At 39.7% G+C, this 24,090-nt stretch overlaps 2 protein-coding genes across 3 annotated transcripts; one reads left to right on the top strand and one right to left on the bottom strand.

Moving 5' to 3' along the window:
* Window positions 1-423: 423 nt before the first annotated feature.
* Window positions 424-10,593, top strand: LOC137279280 (sperm microtubule associated protein 2-like). 2 transcript variants are annotated; one of them, XM_067811795.1, is made up of 5 exons: window positions 424-733; window positions 5,209-5,275; window positions 7,782-7,864; window positions 8,756-8,822; window positions 9,153-10,593. In XM_067811795.1, exons 1-5 carry the CDS (start codon window positions 643-645, stop codon window positions 9,712-9,714), a joined length of 870 nt encoding a protein of 289 aa, XP_067667896.1. In that variant the 5' UTR covers window positions 424-642; the 3' UTR covers window positions 9,715-10,593. The 2 variants fall into 2 exon arrangements, with proteins under 2 accessions (XP_067667896.1, XP_067667897.1); XM_067811796.1 differs by lacking the exon at window positions 424-733 and adding an exon at window positions 5,060-5,110.
* A 578-nt stretch (window positions 10,594-11,171) lies between these two features.
* LOC137277597 (TAF5-like RNA polymerase II p300/CBP-associated factor-associated factor 65 kDa subunit 5L) lies at window positions 11,172-23,026 on the bottom strand. Its single transcript, XM_067809402.1, has 14 exons — window positions 22,802-23,026; window positions 22,092-22,249; window positions 21,729-21,847; window positions 20,131-20,260; window positions 19,491-19,554; window positions 18,403-18,457; window positions 17,649-17,850; window positions 17,000-17,182; window positions 16,463-16,575; window positions 15,918-15,999; window positions 15,434-15,545; window positions 14,865-15,033; window positions 12,821-13,001; window positions 11,172-12,330 (listed from the first exon to the last, which is right to left on the bottom strand). The coding sequence occupies exons 1-14, from the start codon at window positions 22,913-22,915 to the stop codon at window positions 12,213-12,215; spliced, it is 1,800 nt and encodes a 599-aa protein (XP_067665503.1). The 5' UTR covers window positions 22,916-23,026; the 3' UTR covers window positions 11,172-12,212.
* Window positions 23,027-24,090: the final 1,064 nt, after the last annotated feature.

Below are 24,090 nucleotides of genomic sequence, written 5' to 3'. Positions count from 1 at the left end.
GGTCTGTTAACATCTCTGGGCTCCCTAGGGCTCCTGACCCGTGAAGGTCCCTGAGTAGAATAGGCCTTCAGTCGACCAAAGGGATCGGGCGGTCAGGCTCTCTGACTTGGTTGACATATGTCATCGGTTCCCAATTGCGCAGATCGATGCTCATGATGTTGATCACTGGATTGTGTGGTGCAGACTCCATTATTTACAGGCCGCCGCTATATAACTGGAATATTGCTGAGTGTGACGTAAAACTAAACTCTCTCACACATCCCCTAGGCCTCCTTTAAAATCTAAATAAGTTATTTGTTACAACAACATTATATCTATTCAGTGACAAAGCGTCAGTCTAAGCAACTACGTGCTTGCACAAACGCACCCCGTGGATTGCGTGCAGATGTTTCCCACAGTTTGTAACGGTACCTGACACAGTCGTGCTCCCATAGGTAACGCACAACACGGCCACGACACACCAATACATGCCGCGTCGTGTTGATCTCTCACAGGTACACAGTGTCGTCCAGGGTGTGAAACCGCTTTAGAAAGTGCCGAGAGAGTTTAATGTTTGAACGGACAGTCTGGATCGTCTGGGTTCGAATCCGGTAGTGGCATACAGGAGAGACCGGTCGGAGAACTGTATGACGAGGGACTTACATGGATATGGATCTACTGCTGAAGGAACTGTCGTTTGAGTATCCAAAATCGATCTTCAGTCATAGAGACGCCTTCACACAAACTGAAAGAAGTAGGTGCTGATTGTCTTGTCTGTACAAACACTGATCTGAATCAATTGCTATGCTTCAAATGCCATCTCCGTTCTGTCTCAGTGCTGACTGTGTGTTGCCATAGAACTTGTTGTCATGGAAACGGAAATCATAAAGTGTCCGAAATCAAACAATGAGCAACATTTACATGACGTAGGTGTTAAAGAGACTACCATTCCGTAAGCTCCACAGTTACACCACCAACTACCCCCATTCACCCACCTGCACATGCATACAATGCTCGCGCACACGCGCACACACATAAATCATACCACACAGAATCGAAACCAAATTCAAAGATCGACAAAGAAGTCTTGGTCAGGCATCATTTCATATTTTGGGAACGACTGGAACGATGTTTTTCATTTTGTACATGTACATCGTGCAGGGAAATTGACCTCTGTTTACCATATATGGCCAAACACGACACGTACACGGGTTACTATTTATTTTGTAAACCCAATAAACCAAGATTTTGCGAAATGTCTGTAAATAAAAGTATATCCTCAATGGATTGATACCGGGGATCGCTTCAGGAGTGTTAAGGGACGGCCCATTCTACAACATGACCCGTTAAGATCCGGGTTAGATTCGTATTCAGTAACCCATGCTTGTCGTATGAAGCGACTAACGGGGTCGGGTGGTCAGGATCGCTGACTTGATAGACACCTGTAATCGTATGCCAATTGCGTAGTTCGACGCTCATGTTGTTGATCACTGGATTGTCTGATCCAGACTCGACTATTTACAAACCGCCGCCATATAGCTGGAATATTGGTGAGAGCGACGTTAACAACAAGCAAACAAAACAAATCTAATCTTCCACATTCATGCAGAGATGTATTTCTGAAACTCAATAACAACGTGGATAATGCACGCGACAACCGTGTCAGCGTGTTTACTCACCATGGGGTAAATAACGAGCAGTTTGTGTGACTAGGCCGACATGTTTCTTACAAGCTCAAGAAATCAAAATAGGGGATTTCATACCTTTGTAGGATTGTTGCGTTTTCACGAGCTAATACATGCGGAAGGTTGCCGAGGAATGGATTTCAGATGTGGACAGCGCCATTGCTTCCTTGCCTCGGCCAGTTCTGTCACTAAAGTCCGGCTGAGTTCTCGCCTTCACAAACTGCCAAAGTAATATTTGGTGACACCTTCCTGTGCGCCAACATCAGCTTTCATATGAGGCTACTGATATAGGTACAAGTAAACTGGACTGCCGTGATGGTTTTATGTTAGTGGAAGTATTTTCATGCGCGTAGTATAAAGAGAACCCAAAATGTTAGAGCACACCAACGTTCTCCTCTGCATCGCGGTCAGGACCGGTGTCTTGCTGCCCAACAACTTGAGTGCATCCAGGCTCAAAGACTACCTTCAGGATCCTCATTCAGAACATGCTCTGTCGATGTGTGGTTGGTGGTATCGAGATCTCAGATGTTGCGTTCCTTGTGGAATGCCTTGGTTGTGTAATAGATACAGACTGAGTCTTTTCGGAGCATGTTGGTACTGCAAACCCTGCCGAATTATATAAAAGGAAGCTATGAGATGAAACTTGTTGTTGCTCTGACCCATTGCTTGAAATTAAGAGGATACAACAACGACTGGTTGTCTTGGCCGGAAAGGTGATGTACATGAATGAAGTATCCATGTTGCCCTGGGGCACGTTTGCCCAAGAAAACCGGCGGGCATAAGTCTATGTTGATATAAACAGCCAGGTACAAACACGAGTGCGTGCAAAACAGCGATAACAACAACACTAATACATAAACGTCCCTGGTTTTCTTCTCAAATCCAATGTACTCGCGGTTCTTTGGGTGCAAGAGCGTTACATGTTGGTGTGTAGAGAATCATCGTTCAGTATATCCAATTCAATTAAGTTTTCATAGACATTCACATGAGAAACAACAACTCTCAGTTTTCATACAGCATTCAAAACACGTTTTATGATTTTTTTGATTTTTTTTTAGTGAATATCAAAGAATTCTCCAGTAGAGATTGTTACAGAAAAGACCTCTGCTAAAAGTAGTGTGCACTGTATCAAATAGATATCGATTATGTCAAAAGCAGTTGTATGGGAAACACTACTGACGACGCCAGGTGTTCACGAACTGTCCGTTGTCCAGTCAACAAAACAACGAATCATTAGTCAGCTTTATTCACAGAGAATTTTGTTGATAGAGAACAGCACCGACGCCAGGCATTGCTAGTATTTGCATCCTGCAGATAATCGATTCCGGACATGCAAGTCATGCAAACTGGACGCAGTCGACGATTCGCGCAGTCTACTCACGACAACGTCACAGAGTTTAGACAGCATATACATTGGCTAACAAGCGCGTGATCATAAAGACCTATCTCAAGGCCAGGGTGTGACAAGAATATGATACTGCAAATCAATACACAGCATTAGGACCTAATATGGTACTGGAATTATCTGACAAGCATGTTGCCCCATAAGAATTTGAATGGTTTCGTTCGGAAAGGTTCTAACATCGAATCGGAAGGTCTGGTAAATGGTGAAAACATGTGATTTGGCTTAGGTAATATGAGTGACTTAGGGATAGAATTTCTCTCGACAAGTGTAATGTTTCTTAATGTTTCACATGTTCTTAACCTGTCTTTGTAATTCACTTCAATCACTCTGGTCATATCATTGTCAGACGTTATGCCAAGAAGGTCAAAGGGTTGTTGGCTCCACTGTAATTGTATTTGGGTTTCATGGTTTCATTCCAGATCTTTTCTTTGAACCAGCCCATAATAACCATGTTTTCTCGATATTAACTTTTATACCCGACCAAAGCATGCTAGTACAGGTCTACTGAGAGCCATACAAACATCTTCCTGAACCATCCAGAACATATGCAGTATCATCTGCAAATTGAGAAAGTAACTATTCTATTTCCTCTATCTTTACCCTTCTATATTATCATTATTTCTGATGAGTGTAGAATGTATTTCGGAAGACAGGAAAAATATATGAGGGGAAAGGATATCGCTTTAGCGACACCCTCTGGCTATGTCAAAAGAATTAGATCCAAATCCATTTACAATCACCCAAGATTGAATTCCGTTGTACAAGATCAAAATCCAGTTTTGACGGAATTTCGAAAACCGCAAAGGTTCACGGTTTCTTGCATAAATCCCCAATCTACAACATCGAAGTCCTTTTCAACATAAAGCTGTAATAGAAAAAAAGTATTTGATAGTGTTCTGACAGTGTGTATTCCATAGGATCATATATTTGACGAGTTATTTCACCGATATATCTTCCAGGTTCTTGAGAGGCATTCAGAAGTCGGTATTCTAATATGAAACAAAATGTTATGGAAGTCAACTTCTTCTTTATTGTTTACACAACGCTTCTGTGCTATTCCTTGTCCTTCGTCAGGTAGATGAGACGAAGGGGCAAGGAATATCCCAGAAACGTTGTATAAACAATAAAGAAGAAGTTGAGTGCCATAACATTTTGCCTTATATGATATATCTTCCAGACATAAATCCTTTCTGATTGCAATTCTTTACTTTCAGTGGTCGTGGAAGCAGCTTTATATAAGTTTGATAGGAAAGAGATTGGGCGCCTATTCTTAAGAAAATATCTTGGTTCAATATATTTTAGAATTCATGTTATATTTCTCCTTTGTTGTGAAACTGATAGAAACTCCCGTTCATGAGAATAATTGAAAGATCGCAAACGTGTTTCTTTTTCTAAATCATACCACAAGCATTTTACAAATTCAGCTGTGAACCCATCTGAGCCTGGACATTTTTCATCTTTTAGTGCATCAATAACTTCTTCATAAGCTAATTCACCTTCTAATTTAATTGACATAAATATTTTGACATTACTATTTATTTTCTTATAATCTTCGAGTGACCAGAATTGTCAGTCACAAAAACACCCACTAAACATAAAACGTAATTATAAGTTACACTTACGTGTCACATTGCCACGTGTATGCAGCCTACTTTGTCCAGTTTCGAATGCTGGACATATGTTATAAATTATCATAACTAACGGTAATGATATCCATATGCGAAGTGGAGAAGAAACTGCCACGAACATTGAAAACATTTTTAATTCTCTAGTGAAAATCCATAGGGCTTGCCTAAATCTGTATTTTGGGTGTTGCTACAAAGTAAATGGATAAGCCTTCAAGTTAGTCAACCTGACAAAGAGAATAACGTAAGCCTTTGTACAGCCATTGACAGAACGTGTTATCTCATCGGGTTCGATAATCGCCCACACAGGCTGAGCAGTCATTCGGGACCTCTCGGGTTGTTCCGCCAGGTTGAGGAGCCCAAGCGTCCTTAGCAACGCCCTTATCGACTAAGATGAAAGATGGCGACGGCGTATGGTAACTTCAGTTTTGTTTTTTGTTGGATTGGTTCACGTTTGTGTCAAACGCTCTATGCACAATGGATACTGAGACTGAAAATTCAATGTCTGTTTCAGAAAGCACGCGAAGAATAGACTTGTTATCGAGGCCTAAGCCAGTACCTCCTGGTTTTTTAGAGGACAGGTGAGTTTTTCCAGCAACGTCTTTGGTTTGTTTAAGTAAAACTATACAGAAAACAGCTGTTTAATGGCACATCAACAACAATTAGTAGTTACTAGTTGTTGATCACACACATATACACACAGAAATTTTCTTGGTTTGACATACGAATACTAGACATGTTCGGTATGTTGTGGACGAACTGATTAGATGCATATATACAAGAAAATTTGATATGCTTGTTTCTTGATAATTTATATAAGGGGATGTCAGCTATATTTCCTAATAAATGAAATGGACAAAATGCTTCAGTGTTCACGAATAGTGTTTGAAAGTAACAGGACATTGGGTCTTGGAAGTTTCAGCAGTCTGTCTGACCCACTGTTACAGGACCCACAGAATAAAATTCAACACACATTTCAGATTTAACGTTTCTTATAACTGGCACTGAAATTATTAACATTATATGATAACAAACATAAGATTTCTAAACAGCAAACAAGTATCACAAGCCTCAAAGAACAACTTCAGATAAAGTGATTGTGAAATACTCGGTCAGACATTGGGGCTGGCAAGTTGGTGACTTCTGTCTGACAGTTGGCAAATTTCCCGAATTTGTCAGAGGGTCAGACCCTATAAGTGAACACTGTGGTTATGCCCAGTATAACTTATAAATAGTTTACCAGGCTCTAAAAATGTTACTACCCATATTCATAGTCCACTCACAGGTTTTATTGATTACAACTACTTTTATTTTGTGAGTGTGACACTTTGATAAATGATGAGATAAAATGACATTTTGATAAATGATAAAATCAAATATTGCAAGGAGAAAAATAATGAACACCTACGAAGATTCAGGTTTAATTTGTCTTCAGCAAACCAAGCCTGGTGTATGAATCAACTGATTTGATTGGATGGATATGTTTGCTGACTTAATGGATACTCACCATGATGCTGATTGCACAGATTGGTTAATTACAAACTGCTGTCGTTTACATGTAGCTGGAAAATTGTTGTGTTTAGAGGTAAACAACCAACAAGCAAACAAACAAAAACAACAAAGAATTTACCTAAAGTAGCTGAGTATTATTATGTGATGAAATAGACCACAAATTGAGTATTTCTTGTTCAAGAGAACAACTTTCTTCCAGCTGATTTAGAATTTTGATAAAGCTGACACTACAGTTGACTAAACCTTTATTGTCAACCCATATCTAAAAATCAGAAAGATATGTACATATGTTAGTGACCATGGATTTATATTGTTAATGTCAATATGCTATCACATAACGAGGGGTTCAGGTTGCTCCGCGGTTAAAATCCAACTTCAGACAAGGTTTGAAGGGTTCTGATTAAAAGCATAGAATTTGTATGTTTTATCCTAAAAGTAAAGAGGTCCTAAATACATTTACTCTTGAAAAGGCTCTAATCACCAGTGATTTGCTCTAAAATGCCCTATTTTTAGAAAACCTTGTCACATTCTGATCTTAATGGAAACTAATGAATAAAAAATGACTTGCACTGACAATATGTGTTGATTATAATCCATTGCAAAGCAAACCTTTTGCTGCACTTGTAGCTAGAGCTATTTCCATTTGAAGATCTGTTGCATGTTCAACCAATTTCATGTATGTTTACCTACTTATGCTTTATATGTGTGTCTCTTGGAGCTTGAAAAGGACTGATAATTTTACAGATCCTGGATGAATTCTGTTTTTGATTTTCACAGTACTGTTTTCTCTTTTTATAAATAAATGCATCAGAATTAAGATCTGACATTTTTAAAACATCTTAAGAACATTTAAGGTGTAGTGACACATTTTCCATTGCTGTCTGGACCCAAATACACTATACAATACAATACCTTTTAATTCCTTTATGGCACATCATTTGCAAAAATGATGTTCCTCAGGGTTGTTTAGAAAAGAAAAGCAAAAATATTTTAACAAAGTAATATATTTACCCAATGCATAAAAATGTTGGTAATTTTGATATAACAATAACAACAAAGATTCTGTATCATCTTGATTACATCTGTGTTACATAATTTTATTGATGTTTTGTTTTCATGCACAAGTGAAGAAAGTTCCACAGCTGGGAACCTGTGAAGATCCTGGTTAGAATTGATCCTCAGTAACCCATGCTTGCAATCAGACATGACTAACGGGATCAGGTGGTCAGACTCGCTGACTTCTTTGTATCCCATTGCATAGATCCATACTCATGCTGTTGGTCACTGGTTTGTCTGGTCCAGATTTTCTTATTTACAGACTGCTGCCATATAGCTGGAATACTGCTTAGGTGCAAAATTAAACAGTAACCGACCAATCCACTTCTGTGAATTTATGTTGTTAAAATGTTTTCATGTCATAATTATTTCACTATCACTGCACATGTGATAACCACTGTGTTTTGTCACAAATACAATACATTTCCAAGTGGCAAGAGCAATACTGATGTGACAGTTTGCATGTCACATGTTTACAAATATTTGTATCACTCTGAATGCCTGTTGTCTTTGTTGTAGGCGTTCTGTGTATTGGGTGGATTATGAACCCCAGCAACCACAGGGAGTGACTGAGGGAGGGTCATCAAAGATCACACTCTTCAGTGAGTGTATCTTCCATCTTCAATCGCACATCCTTCCACAGTTGTTAAACAGTTAATTGTCTTCAGCCAAAGGACAAAACATGTTTCAGGCAACCTGACTGTCCCTCGGTTTTACTTGTCACCAAACTGTGTATATATTTACTGGAAACAGCTGTTTAAGAAACCAGTATTAAATATTTGGGAAGACAAGTGTATGTTTCCATCTTAGTATTGTATCTTTAGCCAATTGACCATCAAATTTGGAAATATTGCTTCTCACATCAGTTAAATATGATACATACAAACATCAGTAAATTAAAAAACAAAAACTTTCAACCCACATATCATGAATCCATGTTACCTGAAAACCAAGGATGATTGTTTTGTAACACAAGAAATCATGCATTTACTTCCACTGAGTTGGAATTTGTCTATACCCTCCCCAAAAATAGAAGCAGTGGGAGAGCCTTATGGTTAAAGCATCCGCTTGCCATACTGAAGACGTGGGTTTGATTGCCCACAAGGGTACATTGTGTGAAGCCCATATCTGGTTTCCTCTGCCATCGTATTGCTGGAATATTGCTAGAAGCAGCGTAAAACCATACTCAGTCACTCAAGCAGTGACAAGTGTATGTGTTCCTTTCTATGTTGTAACACAGCTTAAAGGAGATTCGTTGTATGATATGAGTACCCACCATTAACTTTCTATTTGTACTCTCAATACAGGGATGAAATTTTGTGGGAGAAGGATCTCCCTGATGGTATATCCACTGCAACATACACATCTGTCATGTAGTCACCCTCTGAAAACTTTTATTGTGCTCTTTTAAAACAATATGTTCTCTTTGTGATTTCTCCATGCATCAAATACAGTTTCTGCACTATGTACTTGTGATTGTTTTTATGTTGTAGCCACCACTACAAGGCTTGAGGAACTGGCTCGTCACAGGTCCGTCCATCACGAGTATAAGACACACAGGTAAAAACATTCTTTCAGTGGTGCTCTCAGTGACTCACAAAAGATGGAGAGGTGGCAGAAAAGACAACGGTGATGACAAGAAAAATATTTTATATGGACCTTCAAGTTATCCCATTATGAGATGACAAAAAGAACCCTATGATACTTCACCGTCTGTTAAAACAAAGTAACAAATGAATAAAGCTGTTTCAGAGAGGACACTTGCAGGCAATTAAAGATGGAAACAATGGACACACAAATTGACACAAACTATTTTGAACCATTGTGTAGGTAAACTAAAAGAATCACATTTTACTTTTCAATCACAACTTACAAATACTTTTGTTATAGACCAACATCAATATGGCCAGTGAAGAAGACGGCTTTAGAGGCCACTGCAACTGAGCGTCTTGAGGTCTTGAGTCAGCCAAAGGGTCTTCATGCTGACTTCAAGATAGAGAGATCTCCATACTCAGTGGTAACAAAGGCGGCTCGGAGTGTGTCGGCATCAGACCGTCTTCACTCACTTGCTGCCCCTAAAACCAGGGAAGACAGATATTGTATCAATGACTACGAGTGGGGTCAACCAAGTGAGGTCTCTCCAGCGGCCAAAAAGGCCACTGCTTCATCAAGGGTGGAAACACTAGCAGAAGCCAAGGGCTATCACGATAACTTCAAGGGAGAGAACCCTGTTCAGTGGCCAGTATCAGATCAGGCTCTGAAGGCCATAGCATCTCTACGTCTTCAGCAGCTCGCTCGACCACGAAGTCGCACATTGATCAAGGATGACTATGATCCCTATAAGGTATCCACGGCTGCAAAGAAGGCAAGAGCAACACCAAGGTTGGAGGAACTTTGTGCCCCGATTCCTCGCAAGGTGCGTCAGAAGAAGACGCTTACAGCTGGTCAGTGATCAACATATGTCTTCGTGTCAGTATTTTTCATTTGTTTCAAGTGGTATCATGCAGTATGGCACATTTGTGATCAGTATTACATAAAATCTTCTTGTTGTTGCAAAGATTTGTTTCAGCAAAAATGTGATCAAATCAGGATGTTCAGTCCTCATTGTTACTTCAATCAAAATGTTCATTAAATATATATCTGTGTTATGATACAGCTTTGTTGTGTCATGAATGACTGTGATAAATGTACAGTCAGAAATTTGAAAATACCTGTTTTGTACCAACTTTCCCCGCGTACAGATGTATTCAATATAAAATCAAAAGAATTGGATGCCAGTGGGTGGTATTCCCATTTGTGTGTCCTTACAGACACATACTGTATTTGAAGTTCAGTACTGTATTCTTGTGTTCAAGGAAGTTCTGTGTCCATATTACAGTATTTTATTCAGTACCACAGAGGATACCGAGGTTAATGCCCAAAGCAGCTTGTATTATAATGTGTCTCATCATATGAGAATGTATTGATTTTGAATTGATATATTTATCCTCTTTGAATACATAAGGTATCTGTAGCGTCATCCATAGATTTATATGGTGATGCATCAGACCGTTGCAGAGTCTGTGATGTCTAACAGTTACAGAACTACCAGTACAAAGTCGATCGCTCAGTATTAAAGAATTTACATATTGTTTTACATGTGCTGTTTGCTTTATTTTGAATGTTTTCATATTGTGTATGTTTGAGTGGAGTTTGCCAGTATTATTATACAGATTACAGTATTATTCTATGTCTTTCACCAGTGTTTTTTATTGCACAAGTGTTCAGTGGAATATTGTTGTTGAGACTTTTAGGCGCATATATTCATTTTTTGTAATAAAAGATTTCACCAGAGATTTGGTTGTTACAGTGTTTTGGAAGATGACAGAATTAACAACAACACTAGTGTGCAGCAGTATTGTTGACACATTTGTGAAGAGAGTCAGCTAAAGCCATTTTTCACAAACCTATAGGGACTGTTAATTTTAGTTTGATATAACCCTGGTTTGTTATAGGCATTTCAAGCAAAGTACAGAGGAAGTGGCATGGATGGTTAGTAATATCTGTCAGTTTGTTGTGTATTCATAACATAGGTAGTTGACTGTCTTTGAGTAGCGTCATTGTCCATGTTAATAGTTCAGCTGAATGAAATAAGTAGGGTTGGTCTAAGTTAACGTTTATCCCATACTGCATGTGAATTTGTTTCACTGTTCCAACTACTGCACTTACCCCCCGTATTACAAACCAGTAATAGCAATTTAAATCTATTATCAATGCCAGCAGCACCAAGTGTCACGCAGGCTAATACAACAGCCCTCCTCTTAACCTCTTGGTATGATGTAGACGGGATCAAAGTCACCTCCCTTCCTCTCTCAGGGCAGCACCCCTGACCAGACCAGGGCGATGGTCCAAGCATGAACAACAACTCAGTGAGGTTTACTACTTGTATTCGCATTAAAGGTATACCACAAAAATTCACATGATCATTTTTGTGTTTGAGATCTTTATGACCAGCTGGTGTTTTCAATCTTACAGATCACCACAGCTGAGGCTGTCTTTACACTGACAGACGACTGGCCACACAAACTGAAAATAGTTTATGTTATATACCACTGAGCTTGATATGTTCAACAAAAACTTTCATCCTGCAGATGGCAGTGTTGTCAGACCAGACATTATTGATACCATGTTCTTAATATCACTCCATATCTGACTGATAATATGGCTGTCCCAGTCAACCGATAATGTACCCAGTCCCCAACGCCCTACTTGACTGATAACACACTTGTTCAATTGTTCTAGCTGACTGATAACATGGTTGTCCCAGTGTCCCAGTCAACCGATAATGTACACCGTCCCCAACACCCTAGTTGACTGATAACACACTTGTTCCAGTTGTTCTAGCTGACTGAAAACATGGTTGTCCCAGTGTCCCAGTCAACCGATAATGTACCCAGTCCCCAACACCCTGGTTGACTGACTACACACTTGTTCCAATTGTTCTCGCTGACTTATAACATGGTTGTCCCAGTGCCCAAGTCAACCGATAATATGGCTGTACCCAATGCTATAGTTGACTAATAACATGGTTCTCCCCAGGTCCTCAGTAACTGTCAGCATGATGTTCCAACAATCCTGTTGACAGCAAAAGTCACTGTCCCACAGTCTCATGGACATATTCCATCTTTGGCTTCATATCCTTGTAGTTACACCATGGCTGCACCAGTGTGTTCTGGAAACATCAGATGGCTGTCTAGAAGTTCTTTGAACAAATTTCATAAAGCGTGTTCTTTAGAGGTACAGTATCTGATCTTACAGATACAAGGGAACTGAGACAGTTATTTCAAAACTACAACAGACATCACAGCTGCTGTGAGAATTCCACTGTGCTCTATAGTAACTGACAAACTGGTTCCGCTGTACTCCTGGGTTGGGGTCATAAATTGGTTCCAATGTGCTCCTGGGTGGGTGTCACAAGTTTGTTCCAGCAGCCTGCAGCACATTGTGTTTGGAGAAGTGGAGGTATATGACGGACACCGACTTGGTGGGGAAGGCACCGAGAAGTTCAGGTGAAGTGGTGGACTCGGTACTGGAACACAGAAGACAAAAGGTCATCCGTGAAGTAATATAATATAGATGCCCAGACAGACTGTTATTTTTTATCAGTTTGATACCAACCATGTAGCACTTACCATTTGTCAACACGGACTAATGCACTGTTACCATGGTCACAGGCATACCAGGCATTCAGTAACAGGTCCTTGGCAATAATTATTTGACTTGTTCATCAACTGTTCCCTCACAAGCAGTTATCTTCTGTCATAAGAGACAACTCATAAAGCCAGTCACAGGATTTTCTGGTCCAGAATCCCATATTTACATCGTCAAACAGCAGGAATGTTGCTGAGTGCGGTTTAAAACAACACACCAAACCATTCAAAATAGGATCAAAGCCATATGTACATATGTACGTATTAAAAAGTATATATTTGAAAATGTGAAGGGTAGTGTTTTACCTTTCCAGATTACAAATGTTTCATATGATGAAAACAATCACTACCTCACAACACAGTACTAACCTGTCCTTGTCTGAGGTCTTCCCAGCATCCCACACCCAGATGCAGGAGTCAAGCCCCCCAGAGGCCAGTAGTGAGCTGTTGCGGCTGAAGCAGAGGGAGTAGACAGTGTCGGAGTGTCCACGCAGCTCCTTGTATAGATGACCAGTGCTCAGGTCCCACACACGAATCCGACGATCTTCGCCTGCAACATTCATGATGTACTCATATATGCATGATGTGCTTTTATTTTCACCTAATGTTCATGTCCCATCAGTGTTATTTGGAATACTGAATCATCAGGGCCAAAACGTCGGAAGTGGGGTCGAAAATCCATCACACAACAAATCAACCTTGGCCGCCTTTCACAAAGCACTAAGGTGATCTTAAGTCACTAGGGTAACCTTAGTGTGATGTTAAAGAATGGGAGTTAAGGTTAGCCTTTGTACAGGTTGCTTTGTGAAAGGACCCCCTGGCTCTATGACAGTTGTCTCAAGTCTTCTCAAAATCGTATCACATGGTTACCCTATATGATCAGAGATGTGTATTGTAAGTCCCTGGGATGTGATTTGTAAATCCATGGGATGTGTATTGTAAGTCCCCGGGATGTGATTTGTAAATCCATGGGATGTGAATTGTAACTCCCCAGGATGTGATTTGTAAATCCATGGGATGTGTATTGTAAGTCCCCGGGATGTGATTTGTAAATCCATGGGATGTGAATTGTAAGTCCCCAGGATGTGATTTGTAAATCCCCGGGATGTGATTTGAAAATCCCTGGGATGTGTATTGTAAGTCCCCAGGATGTGATTTGTAAATCCCCAGGATGTAAGTTTCCCCTGGTAATTTTGAAACCATTTAAATAACTTTGTCTTGCTATCACTGATTGTAAAATATCACATTATTGGAGACATCCTGTTTCCTAACTGCAACCCTTTGCTCTCTAGCTTGGCGGTTTTATCCACTAGGCTACGAAGGATCGCTGGGAAGAGTGAGATTGTTTGTCAATATGAACTGTGTGTCCCTCACAAGACTGGTACTGCAGGCAGCTCACATGCAATACATGAAATGGGCAAACTTTCCATGAAAATCAGCCAGGTTACAGCCATGTAATGTCAACTCGCTATACCATCCACCCCATGGAGATCTATTACAAGGCAGCAGGACGTAGTGATATCAATTGTTACATATTGTGATAAAAGATATTTTACACAAAATAAGTTATTACATTGTTTCTCGGGAAATACAGGGTCTTATCAGTCCCGAATAAGGTTGTAATACAACCTTAAGAGAGACTGACAAAATTTCCCGAGACACGATGCGATAACGAATTCATCTAGCCAAATGTTTTTACTAAATCAGAAGAAAACAATATGCATCCAAACGATTTGTTTTTATTTATGTGAGATGCCACCGTTCTCAATGCAGTGCATGTTGCAAAAGGCTTGGTGACGCATGCTATTTTCACTTTGCATGGTCACCATGGCGTGGCAGGATAATATTGACTTTTGTTGTGGATCATGACGGGTGTACATGGTATTTTATCAGAGTCACACAAAGCAATCAAAACTCAACATTCTTACAATAAGTTACATGAGGCTGGACAAAAATGGTTGATAAGTTGGAGAAACCACTCCTACTCGGGTTTACAAGAAAGTCAGGACATCCCACCTCACAGGGTTCTCAATCTCTTGTAAACCCTCATGGTCATGCAGTCTCCTACACATGTCATGTGTCGTACGTGGACATCTTGGTGGCTGAGTGTGTTGGATGGCTAACTTTGTGTGTTGGTGATTACCAGTAGGTGTCAGACTCTCTTGGTCCCGATGGGACTCAACCTAAGGAAAGGACTAGAATCTGTACTTTATTGAGAAAGTGTGATCATAAATATAGCATTCGTGATATTTGACCACTTTCCAAATGGCATAATTTTACAAGCAAGTACAAAGCAAAACTGCAAGTGTTGTACCTCTGTAAAAAATTAGTTCAGGACACCAATTTTACTTATTTCAGTTCATGGATGGTAACATTAATGTGTCAATTACAGGTTCATTACTTTGTCACCCACCTGCTGAAGCCAGCAGCTTTCCATCAGGGGAGAAGGCAAGGCACATAACTGATCCCCTATGACCTTGAAACAGGCGGACAGTCCGACCACTCTGTATGCTCCACAATCGGACAGTCTTGTCACCAGATCCTGTTGCCAGGTAGTTGCCATTTGGGTGGAACTTGACACACTAAAATAACATGAAGAAGACACTGAAACAACATGAAGACACTGAAACAACATGAAGACACTGAAACAATATGAAGACACTGAAACAGAATACATATACCAAGGGAAAAAAACAAGGGATCACACGAAAGCAACAGTGTTCCTTTATTTTTTTTCCAGGTTTCATCACAAGCTATGCAATATATGAGCTTCAGAAGACCTTGGGGAAAAAAAGGAACACTATTGGTTTCATGTGATCCCTTATTTTTTATATTTAAACTATACAGTAAAATATATAATCTAATTACATTATCTCACTACTTTATTTTTTGAAGCAAGGAACTGTCTCCACACAACTTGAGTGCTAAGGGTCAAAAGTTCACACATATGACCATTTCACTCACTGCTGACATTGTACTCACATCTACATCGAACGTGTGGCCAATAAACGATCGGAGGGGATACGTCCTTTCTGTACACCACAACTTGGCTGTTCGGTCCTGGGAGCAGCTAGCAAAATAGCCTGCAGTAGCACTGGAGTGAGAATTATGTCAAGTTGATTAAATCTAATTTCTAACATCACTGCCTGACATTTGGTAGTGGATTTTGCCTGGGAATTTTATTGGAATAAAAGAGACTGTCCAGCCCGATATTTCTTAAACTTAGCTCACCTTTGTAAATTGGCCCATATGTCTTAACATCAATTTAAAGCTCTGTGTATTATCAGAATTTTAAGTTGTTTCACAAACATATACTTATAATCATACGTATTATATATTTCACCTGTTAGTTTATAATATCTGTTTTGATTAGATTAATCAGTGCTAATATTCAGACATGTAAAACAAACCGTGGTGAAGCATATTTTCAGAGATATATTTCCCTGGATCCTGCTGGAGTCCCTACCTGGCATCAATGTCCCACACTGGGTAGTTGTGTCCCTGGTAGCACACCCTGTTTGTGTGTGTCTTCAGATCCCACAGACGTACTGCATAAACAAACATACATGCAGTGAAGACACTGTCATTGTTTACATAGTAGTGTTTGAATGAGATTACAGCTTTTCGTCGCTTGTAGCAATATTCCAGCTATATGACGATGGGGAGATACCAGAAATGAGATTCACACATTTGTACCAATGTGGGAAATGGAACCAGGGTCTTTGGTGCTTTCACCACTAGGATACCCCACCACCCCTCTTTATACTAGATGTGAGTCTGATCAACAAAAAGTGATTGGTTATAACAGCTTTACTGTAAACAAGTCTGCTCATTTGCAACTACCTGCGATTATGATACACCTGTGTCTACCTGTATAGTACACCTCTGATTACTTATAGTATATACCCATATCTACCTGTTCAGTACACTTGTATGTTACACCTGTGATTACTGTTAGGATACACCTGTGTCTGCCTGTATAGTACACCTGTATGTTACACCTGTGCCTACCTGTGGTGTCTTCTGAGCAGGAGAGGAGATATGTAGAGTCAGGGGTGAAGCAGGTCTTGTAGACAGCCCCATCATGACCCCGCAGTGTCAGTGTCTCAAGGTCACAGCTCGCCCTGCAGAAAACAACACTTACACAAGTGCACAATAAAACCTGGAAATGTACAGTTCATGAAATACATACAAGTTTTTTAATCGGGAGACAAAACCCCAGTGTAGATGTTCTAAGTTCTCTTAGTGCTAAGATACTCGGAAGTTAATGTTAATGTTTGGCACTTACGTCTATATTCTTAGTGCAACTTTGTAAATCCAGGCCCAGTAAGATAATCTAGAGTCAAGCGAATGAGTAACAATCCAATGAGTTATTACTGTCAGCAGCCACTATATGTGGGCACTACCCAGAAGCCATCTGGATAACAAGGGTCACAAGTGAGGGGCAAAAGGTTCAAGAGCAGGTTGGCACATGTATTTATCAGTCCCAAGTGGGACACCACATCTACCTATTCCCGTACTGTCAGCTACAAAGTGCAAGTTGGTTACCTGAGAGCTGCCTTGTCCTCCTCGACATTGAGCAGGTCAGCTGCAACTGCTATCTTACTGGGGTCGCCATCGCTGGCTTCAGAGTGAATGTGACCAGGTGTCAAACTCCACAGAGACACAGTAGAGTCTTCAAACCCAGCTGCTAGACTCTCGCCATCAGGGGACACACATGTGCTGCACAAACTGCAGGACAATTGCAGAAACATCACATAAGAAAATGGAGACACAAGTCAAGATGGGCTTACAGCAGAACTAGAAAGACAAAAAGTAAAACTGTGGACAAACGTCTGTATGATGAAGCATGTTTCTGGTTTGGTTCTTCTTGATTTGACATATGTTGTCAAAGCCAAATAAACAATTGTTCCATGAAATTCAGACATCACAAGTTAAAACAAATGAGCCCATAACTGGAGTCAGACTTGTGCTCATTCAACATGACACATCAATGCAAGTTTGGGGACATGACAATTCTAGATCTCAACATTTTTTATACTACCAGAAATGTTTAACCCTCATATGGCATAAAAATGTTGAAAAAATTAGCCTTATTGTTTCACTCTAGCAAAGAAGTAGGAAAAGCCATTTGTGTCGACCTTTAACAGTGTGCTAGGATTGGTACAGTGTGTACATTGTGAGCCCATGTACATACCCTTGGTAAGCATTGAGGAATGTGTAGACACATATTGAGGACATGCATGGCGGCCCATCTCGAACCTTCTGAATGGACTGTGTGAGGGTGGACATACTGACATCACTGGATGCTGTGGTTGTGGTGGACTGCTTGTTGATATGGTCATCCTCCACCTTGTGAATGTCAGTCAGTTCCATGTTGCTTAACTCTTTATGTTTCACTGGAAAATGATGTGGCAGCCTATATAGTGGCTCCAACCTTTAGTTTCATTGACATATGAAACAATTCTAGATCTAGATCCTGTATACGGACTCTCATCCTTGGCTTCATTGACACATATGAAGAGGATGCCTTTATAGCGGCCTTCACCCTTCAAGTTTCAATGAAACATGACATTGTAGTCTTCATACTGGCTTTCACTCTGGAGCCCTCAAACAGAATCACAATGAATCACAATGAAACCCTCTGGGCTGACTCAGTCCGTTTCCATGTGACAGAAATAGGACACTTTTTTCGACTCAAATACTCAAGTGCCAGCTTGGTATAATACAGGCCTAACTCTGTTCTTTGTGACTTAGAGCCAGCTACTTGTTGTTTCATTCCTTAATGCTGAGCACCAGGCATGATAACAACAAGTACCACCCTTCAAAAGATTTTCAGAAGGAGTGATCAAACCACTGACCTTCATAACTCATGAGAGGCATCCTATCCAATCAGACATGGCAGTGGTAAAAATTATTCAAGATAGATGCATTAAGGATACGTTTCTCACCTTCCACATGGAAGAATTGGTTGAAAATCTGTAGCATTATCATGTTGTCCTCCATCTGAAATCACATATGGAATATCAACCACCCATTATCTGAATGGGTTTCAGAATGAGTTAGTGAGTTTAGTTTAATGCCACACACAGCAATATTCCAGCTATATGGTGGTCATCCGAAAATAATCGAGTCTGGACAAGACAATCCAGTGATCAATAACATGAGCATTGATCTGCACAACTGGGAACTGATGATATGTGCCAACCAAGTCAGCAAGCCTGACCACCTGATCCCGATAGGCATCTTTTACAACTAGCATAGTCTCGTTTTGTGGCAAGCATGGGTTGCTGAAGACCTGTTCTACGCCGAATTTTCACTGGTCCAAGTAAGACCACTGATCATATAGCTGACATAACGCAGTGACATAGTAAGTGAGTGAGTGGATGGTCTATCACGGTCAGGGCTATCTGCAAATGGTTAAGTCTGCATACGCAGCTGACAAACATGACGGACCCAACAGGCACATAACAACCACCAAGTAACGCACTGCCACCACCATGTCAAACATTGCAACCACAACGTTTCATTTTGCAACTGCAAGGTTTCACAATGCAACAACAGGGTCACCCATTGCAACCACCATGTCAAACAATGCAACCACAAGGTCAAACATTGCAAACAACAGGTTTCACACTGCAACCACCATGTCAAACAATGCAACCACATGGTCTCACATTGCAACCACCATGTCAAACAATGCAACCACATGGTCTCACATTGCAACCACCATGTCAAACAATGCAACCACATGGTCTCACATTGCAACCACCATGTCAAACAATGCAACCACATGGTCTCACATTGCAAACACAAAAGAAAATTAAAGAAATTAAGCTGAATTGTGTTTGGAAAGTTGAGCAAAATCTAACGCATACTTCATTCACACTGAGTTTTCTCTAGTTCAATGGACAAGGCCTCCTCAGAATCTTGAGAGGTGTTGTATCACTGAAAAAGATCTAGTTTTAATGAGGCGACCTTCAGAGAGTAACGAAGACGAAACTGTATAAAAATGACAAGAATCAACACAGTAACTCACTTTGAGATGCCTCATCAAGTAATTGAGACATGCTTCAGTCAAAGAGATGCTGAACTTGTTGTCTCTGAAAGAAAGGAAAATGCAGCACATAAGACTAAGAGAATGAGGTGGGTTTTGAAAAGTACTTCAATCATATTACCATCAGGGTTTCCATTGGTGCAGAAAACCTGCATATATATTGCAGTGTAATGTGAAAATGCCCATAAAAAACATACAGTGTGTCAGCTCTGATGCAATAAAGTCACTAAGCAAAACCACACAATTCAATGGTACAGGTAATAAATGTAATTAAATTGCTTTCTGATTTCAAACTGATTCGAAAGTACACATGATCTTTCTCTAGAATTCAGTTAGACTAAGTTAGAGGCATATACCTGAAAGAAAAGAAATTATTAATTCAAAATCGGTTATATTCATAAATTTCATAAACCCCATTTTTTTTAAACTTTGACTCCGCCCCTCAAAAAATTGGTGTCAACCTGACCCCCTAACTTAAATACTAGGGAGAACCCTATACCATGTCACTAAAGTGTACCAGTCTTACCCAACAAGTCTACTCTCTGTTGACTAAACAATCAGCTGTCATAAACAAGACATGGAAGACAAACAGTGTTTGACAAAAAGTAAGATTCAGACCAACCTGAAATTCCCAACCTCTTGTGAGTTAGCCACATCTTGTTTTGTGTCCATCTTCCGCAGTGCTTTGATCAACGCCTTGTGACTGTCATCCTCTCTCAGCAGTGAAACATGTCGATCATGAAACTTATGGGCTAGAGAAACAATATATTTTCCTTCATCACCTGAGTGCGGACAAACATTACAGTCAGCAATTTTTCACTTTTGAATTTATCAACATGAGCAGTATCTTAACAAGTTGGGGCATGACTGTACTTGCCATAAGCCTGAGTGAATGAGTGAGCGAGTTTTGTTTTACACTGCACTCAGCAATATTCCAGCGATATCGAGGTGGTCTGTAAATACACAAGCCTGGACCAGACAATCCAGTGATCAACAACATGAGCACCAACATGTGCCACTGGGAACCAATGATGAGTCAGTCAAGTCTGGCCCTAGATCCCGTTAGTTGCTTCTTCTGACAAGCATGGGGTGCTGAAGGCTAATATTCTAACCTTTACAGGTTTACATGTCACATAAACAACAATCCAGGAAGGATGACAACCTACAACATCATTTTAACCATCTGGGTTATCATTTGGGTTTAATGCAGCTTTTTCTGTATGGGAATAATGTTAGGTGTGCACCACCGAATACATCTAGATCCAGATCTTACAGATCAAAACTGAATAATTAGTGTGCTAATTTTCAAACCTTGGGGTTAACACTGTTATCAATTTATGATGATATATTTGAAAAACACAAACTGGTGAGATTTTCTGTGTTACACTATCAATTCTATGAGAGTGAAAAATTTATACATTTCAAACTTATGTCATTAATACTTCCATGTGTGGTCTGTCAGAATGGTAAGCAGTCAGAGGCCTAAAGATGCCAATGTAGGAAAGATGTCGAAAATTGGCCTGTCCACAGGACTGGCTGGTCAAATTATTTAACAGTCTAGCCTGCCCTCCACTTTGTTGCTAAACTGGTTTTCAAGAAGCTAAGAGAACTCTGTTTATATAGCCACCACATCTTATTTTGTTTTCGATAATTCTATCTGTTTGATTATTCTAGTATCCTTTGGCAATATTCAGAAAGATTACAATCATCATACATATAAATATATATGTCATTGGTTTGCTAAAACTGATCCAACATTAAGACAGACCAGATTTTTTTTAACCCGTCCTCCACCAAATTCACCAATCTCGGATGTTGAGACGGGTTATCTTTCCTACACTGTGGATGTGCTCCACGCTACTAAGTGAAGCACTTGACTCTAATTAATTCAATCACCATGAAAACAACTCGATTGGGTGAGAACACAGCGTGAGGTGACTAAAGCGTCCCATAAAATCTCAAAGCATGGCAGTTACTTGAGAGTTGTGAATTAATGGGTTTCTCAGTCTCCGCTTTCGTGCCTTTGTCATTTGCACTGAAGAGATTACCATGGATGAACCTTGAATTCTTCCACGTGGGTAGGTAACCATGTCATGATCAACATGACAGTAAAGACAACAATCGCCATATTTATCAGGTTCATATGGCATGCAGACACAATATAGATGGACACAAATCTACATTGGTATATTCTGGGTTGAACTGAAGTTAATGGCATACCTGGAGTCTTATGTCCATTACAGAGAAGTTCCAGGTAGACATGAACAAACATTGGGAAGAGAAGACCCCGAAGTTCTCCTTGATATGGTTCGACAGCATCAACTACAAAATGCTTCAACCTGGAAATCAAAATCAACAATATTATCATAACTATGATTACATACACTTCACAAACTCAACTACTGAATTGGTTTGAGAAATGCAATTTCAGTCAGTTCTACATGACAATGTTAACTACATTGATATGTTATTATTTATAAATTGTACCACCTTGAGCAATCTTTACATGACAGCACAGAAAGTACCCATTTACTACGTTTCCTTTCTATCAGACAGTATCTCTAACATGCCTAACGGCCAAACCTTGTGAACTGCTGATCACAAGCTGTGGCATCTCCAGAAATGCTGCTGTAGGCAAGGACATTCTCAGTGTTGCCGTTGCAGTTGACGCTCCCATGAAGGGCCACCTCACTCAGCTGTTGTGTAGCTCCACAGTCCCGTTTTCCACTCACTTCTGCATCCTGAAATATATAATATCTAAACATTTCAGAGCAAATAAACATCATATGTAATAATAAATCTACTGGCAGGTAATAACCTTACCATAACCATACAAGTACAACACTACGCTTCAGGACATTGAGATTAACAATAACTATATCACAGGCTAATGAACATAAATATTTCTGTCTAATCATATTGGAGATGACATTACTGAATGCATGAACTTGATAACTCGTTTCCATAATACTGTTGCTTGTTCAGTTTCGACCAGTTGAAACATATAAATTGAATGCAAACAAATACAGTATCTAAGTTCAAAAGTCATACAAGTTTCCAACAGCTTACTAGATGGTCATCTGTTGTCAGTGTTCAAATTGTCATTGTCTTTAACACGCTTATATCCGCTAATTTAACCCAGGTTTAACATGTTAACACGTCCGTTCCGTTAATCGCGGTTGATAAATTTCTTTTTCTCATCTTGAATATGACAGTCAAGACTAATACAGACGGCAAAATGATTTCGTGTACATTGCGATTGACAGCGGACTTAATTTGTCTTAAAAACCCACCATGAAGTGCCTCCTCTTTAAATAATGAGAGACAGTCGACTGTATCTGCTCATGTTTGATTCTTTTCATCTTAAGGAAATGTGGAATATCTTGTGTTGACATAACATCCCACATTTTGTTAGAACCAACTCAAATCAACCACATCTTTTCATTTGCTTTGTGCCCAATGTGAAATCTACAGACATTTCGGCTTCCGGCTACCATATTGGTAAAGGGAGATAATTCAAAACTATTACCGCGACGCATAACTTTATCGGCGTCCACTGCAGTGTGAGTTCGAAGCCGAGAATATGCAGAGGCTCGTTGCGTTCAGCTTTTCGACGGGTCTGATTTACACTGTGAAATAAGGAATTATACATATTACGTGCACCATATTTTGTGTGTTTCTGACACCATTTTCCGTATTCTGTGTGTCTAGCAGATACTGTTGTATTTTGTCTGTGTTATATTCCCTGTATTCTGTATGTGTAGTTTATATCACGTGATTTTCTGTGTTTTTTTCACCGTTATTCTGTGAGTTTATATTTCTGTAGTTTATATCATGTATTTTGTCTGTTACATCCCCATTATTCTGTGTATTTATTATTCTGAACTTCACATCACGTATTTTGTTTGTGTTATATCCCCGTCAATAAATGTGTCCAATCTACTCCATGTCTGTTGAACGCATCCCGTCAATGACATATATTCCAGTAATGATGCAGTGTGAATTAAGTTTTGTTGTCTTTTCTATTCTGTGTATATATATACTGTACTGCCCATCACATGTTTAGACTCACTTGAAGCACTTGCTATGCCGTATGTATATGTGTATTTTTACATCGGAGATTGATTTCTCCAATAACTTCGGGGAACCAAAAACAAACCTTATGCAGACGAACTGCACGAAAACCATCTATCAAATTGCTAAAACTCTTGTGCAAATATCATGCATATGAACTGTCCGTTTTGAAGTAAAGATTTGTTAAGAATTCGCCAAGTTTGCGTGAGTTTCATAATTTATTGACAAACACGACAAACATTTTTTAACGTTACGAATTCTCTTTACAACACATCAATTAATGTGTAAAAAATACAATTAAACAGTATGGAATAATTTGCAAATTCTAGTGTAGAACGGTTTACTGAAGTAATGGGGCACTTTTATTCTAAACTTAGTATGTCTAAGTGAGCGAGTGAGTTTAGTTTTGCTCCGCATTCAGCAATATTCCAGCTATAGGGCGGCGGTCTGGAAATAATCGAGTCTGGACAAGACAATCCAGTGATCAACAACACGAGCATCGATCTGC

This window comes from Haliotis asinina, chromosome 3 (assembly GCF_037392515.1).
Source record: "Haliotis asinina isolate JCU_RB_2024 chromosome 3, JCU_Hal_asi_v2, whole genome shotgun sequence".
NCBI lineage: Eukaryota > Metazoa > Mollusca > Gastropoda > Lepetellida > Haliotidae > Haliotis > Haliotis asinina.
The sequence above is the reverse complement of the archived record's forward strand: the minus strand, read 5'-3'. Positions and strand labels throughout refer to the sequence as shown.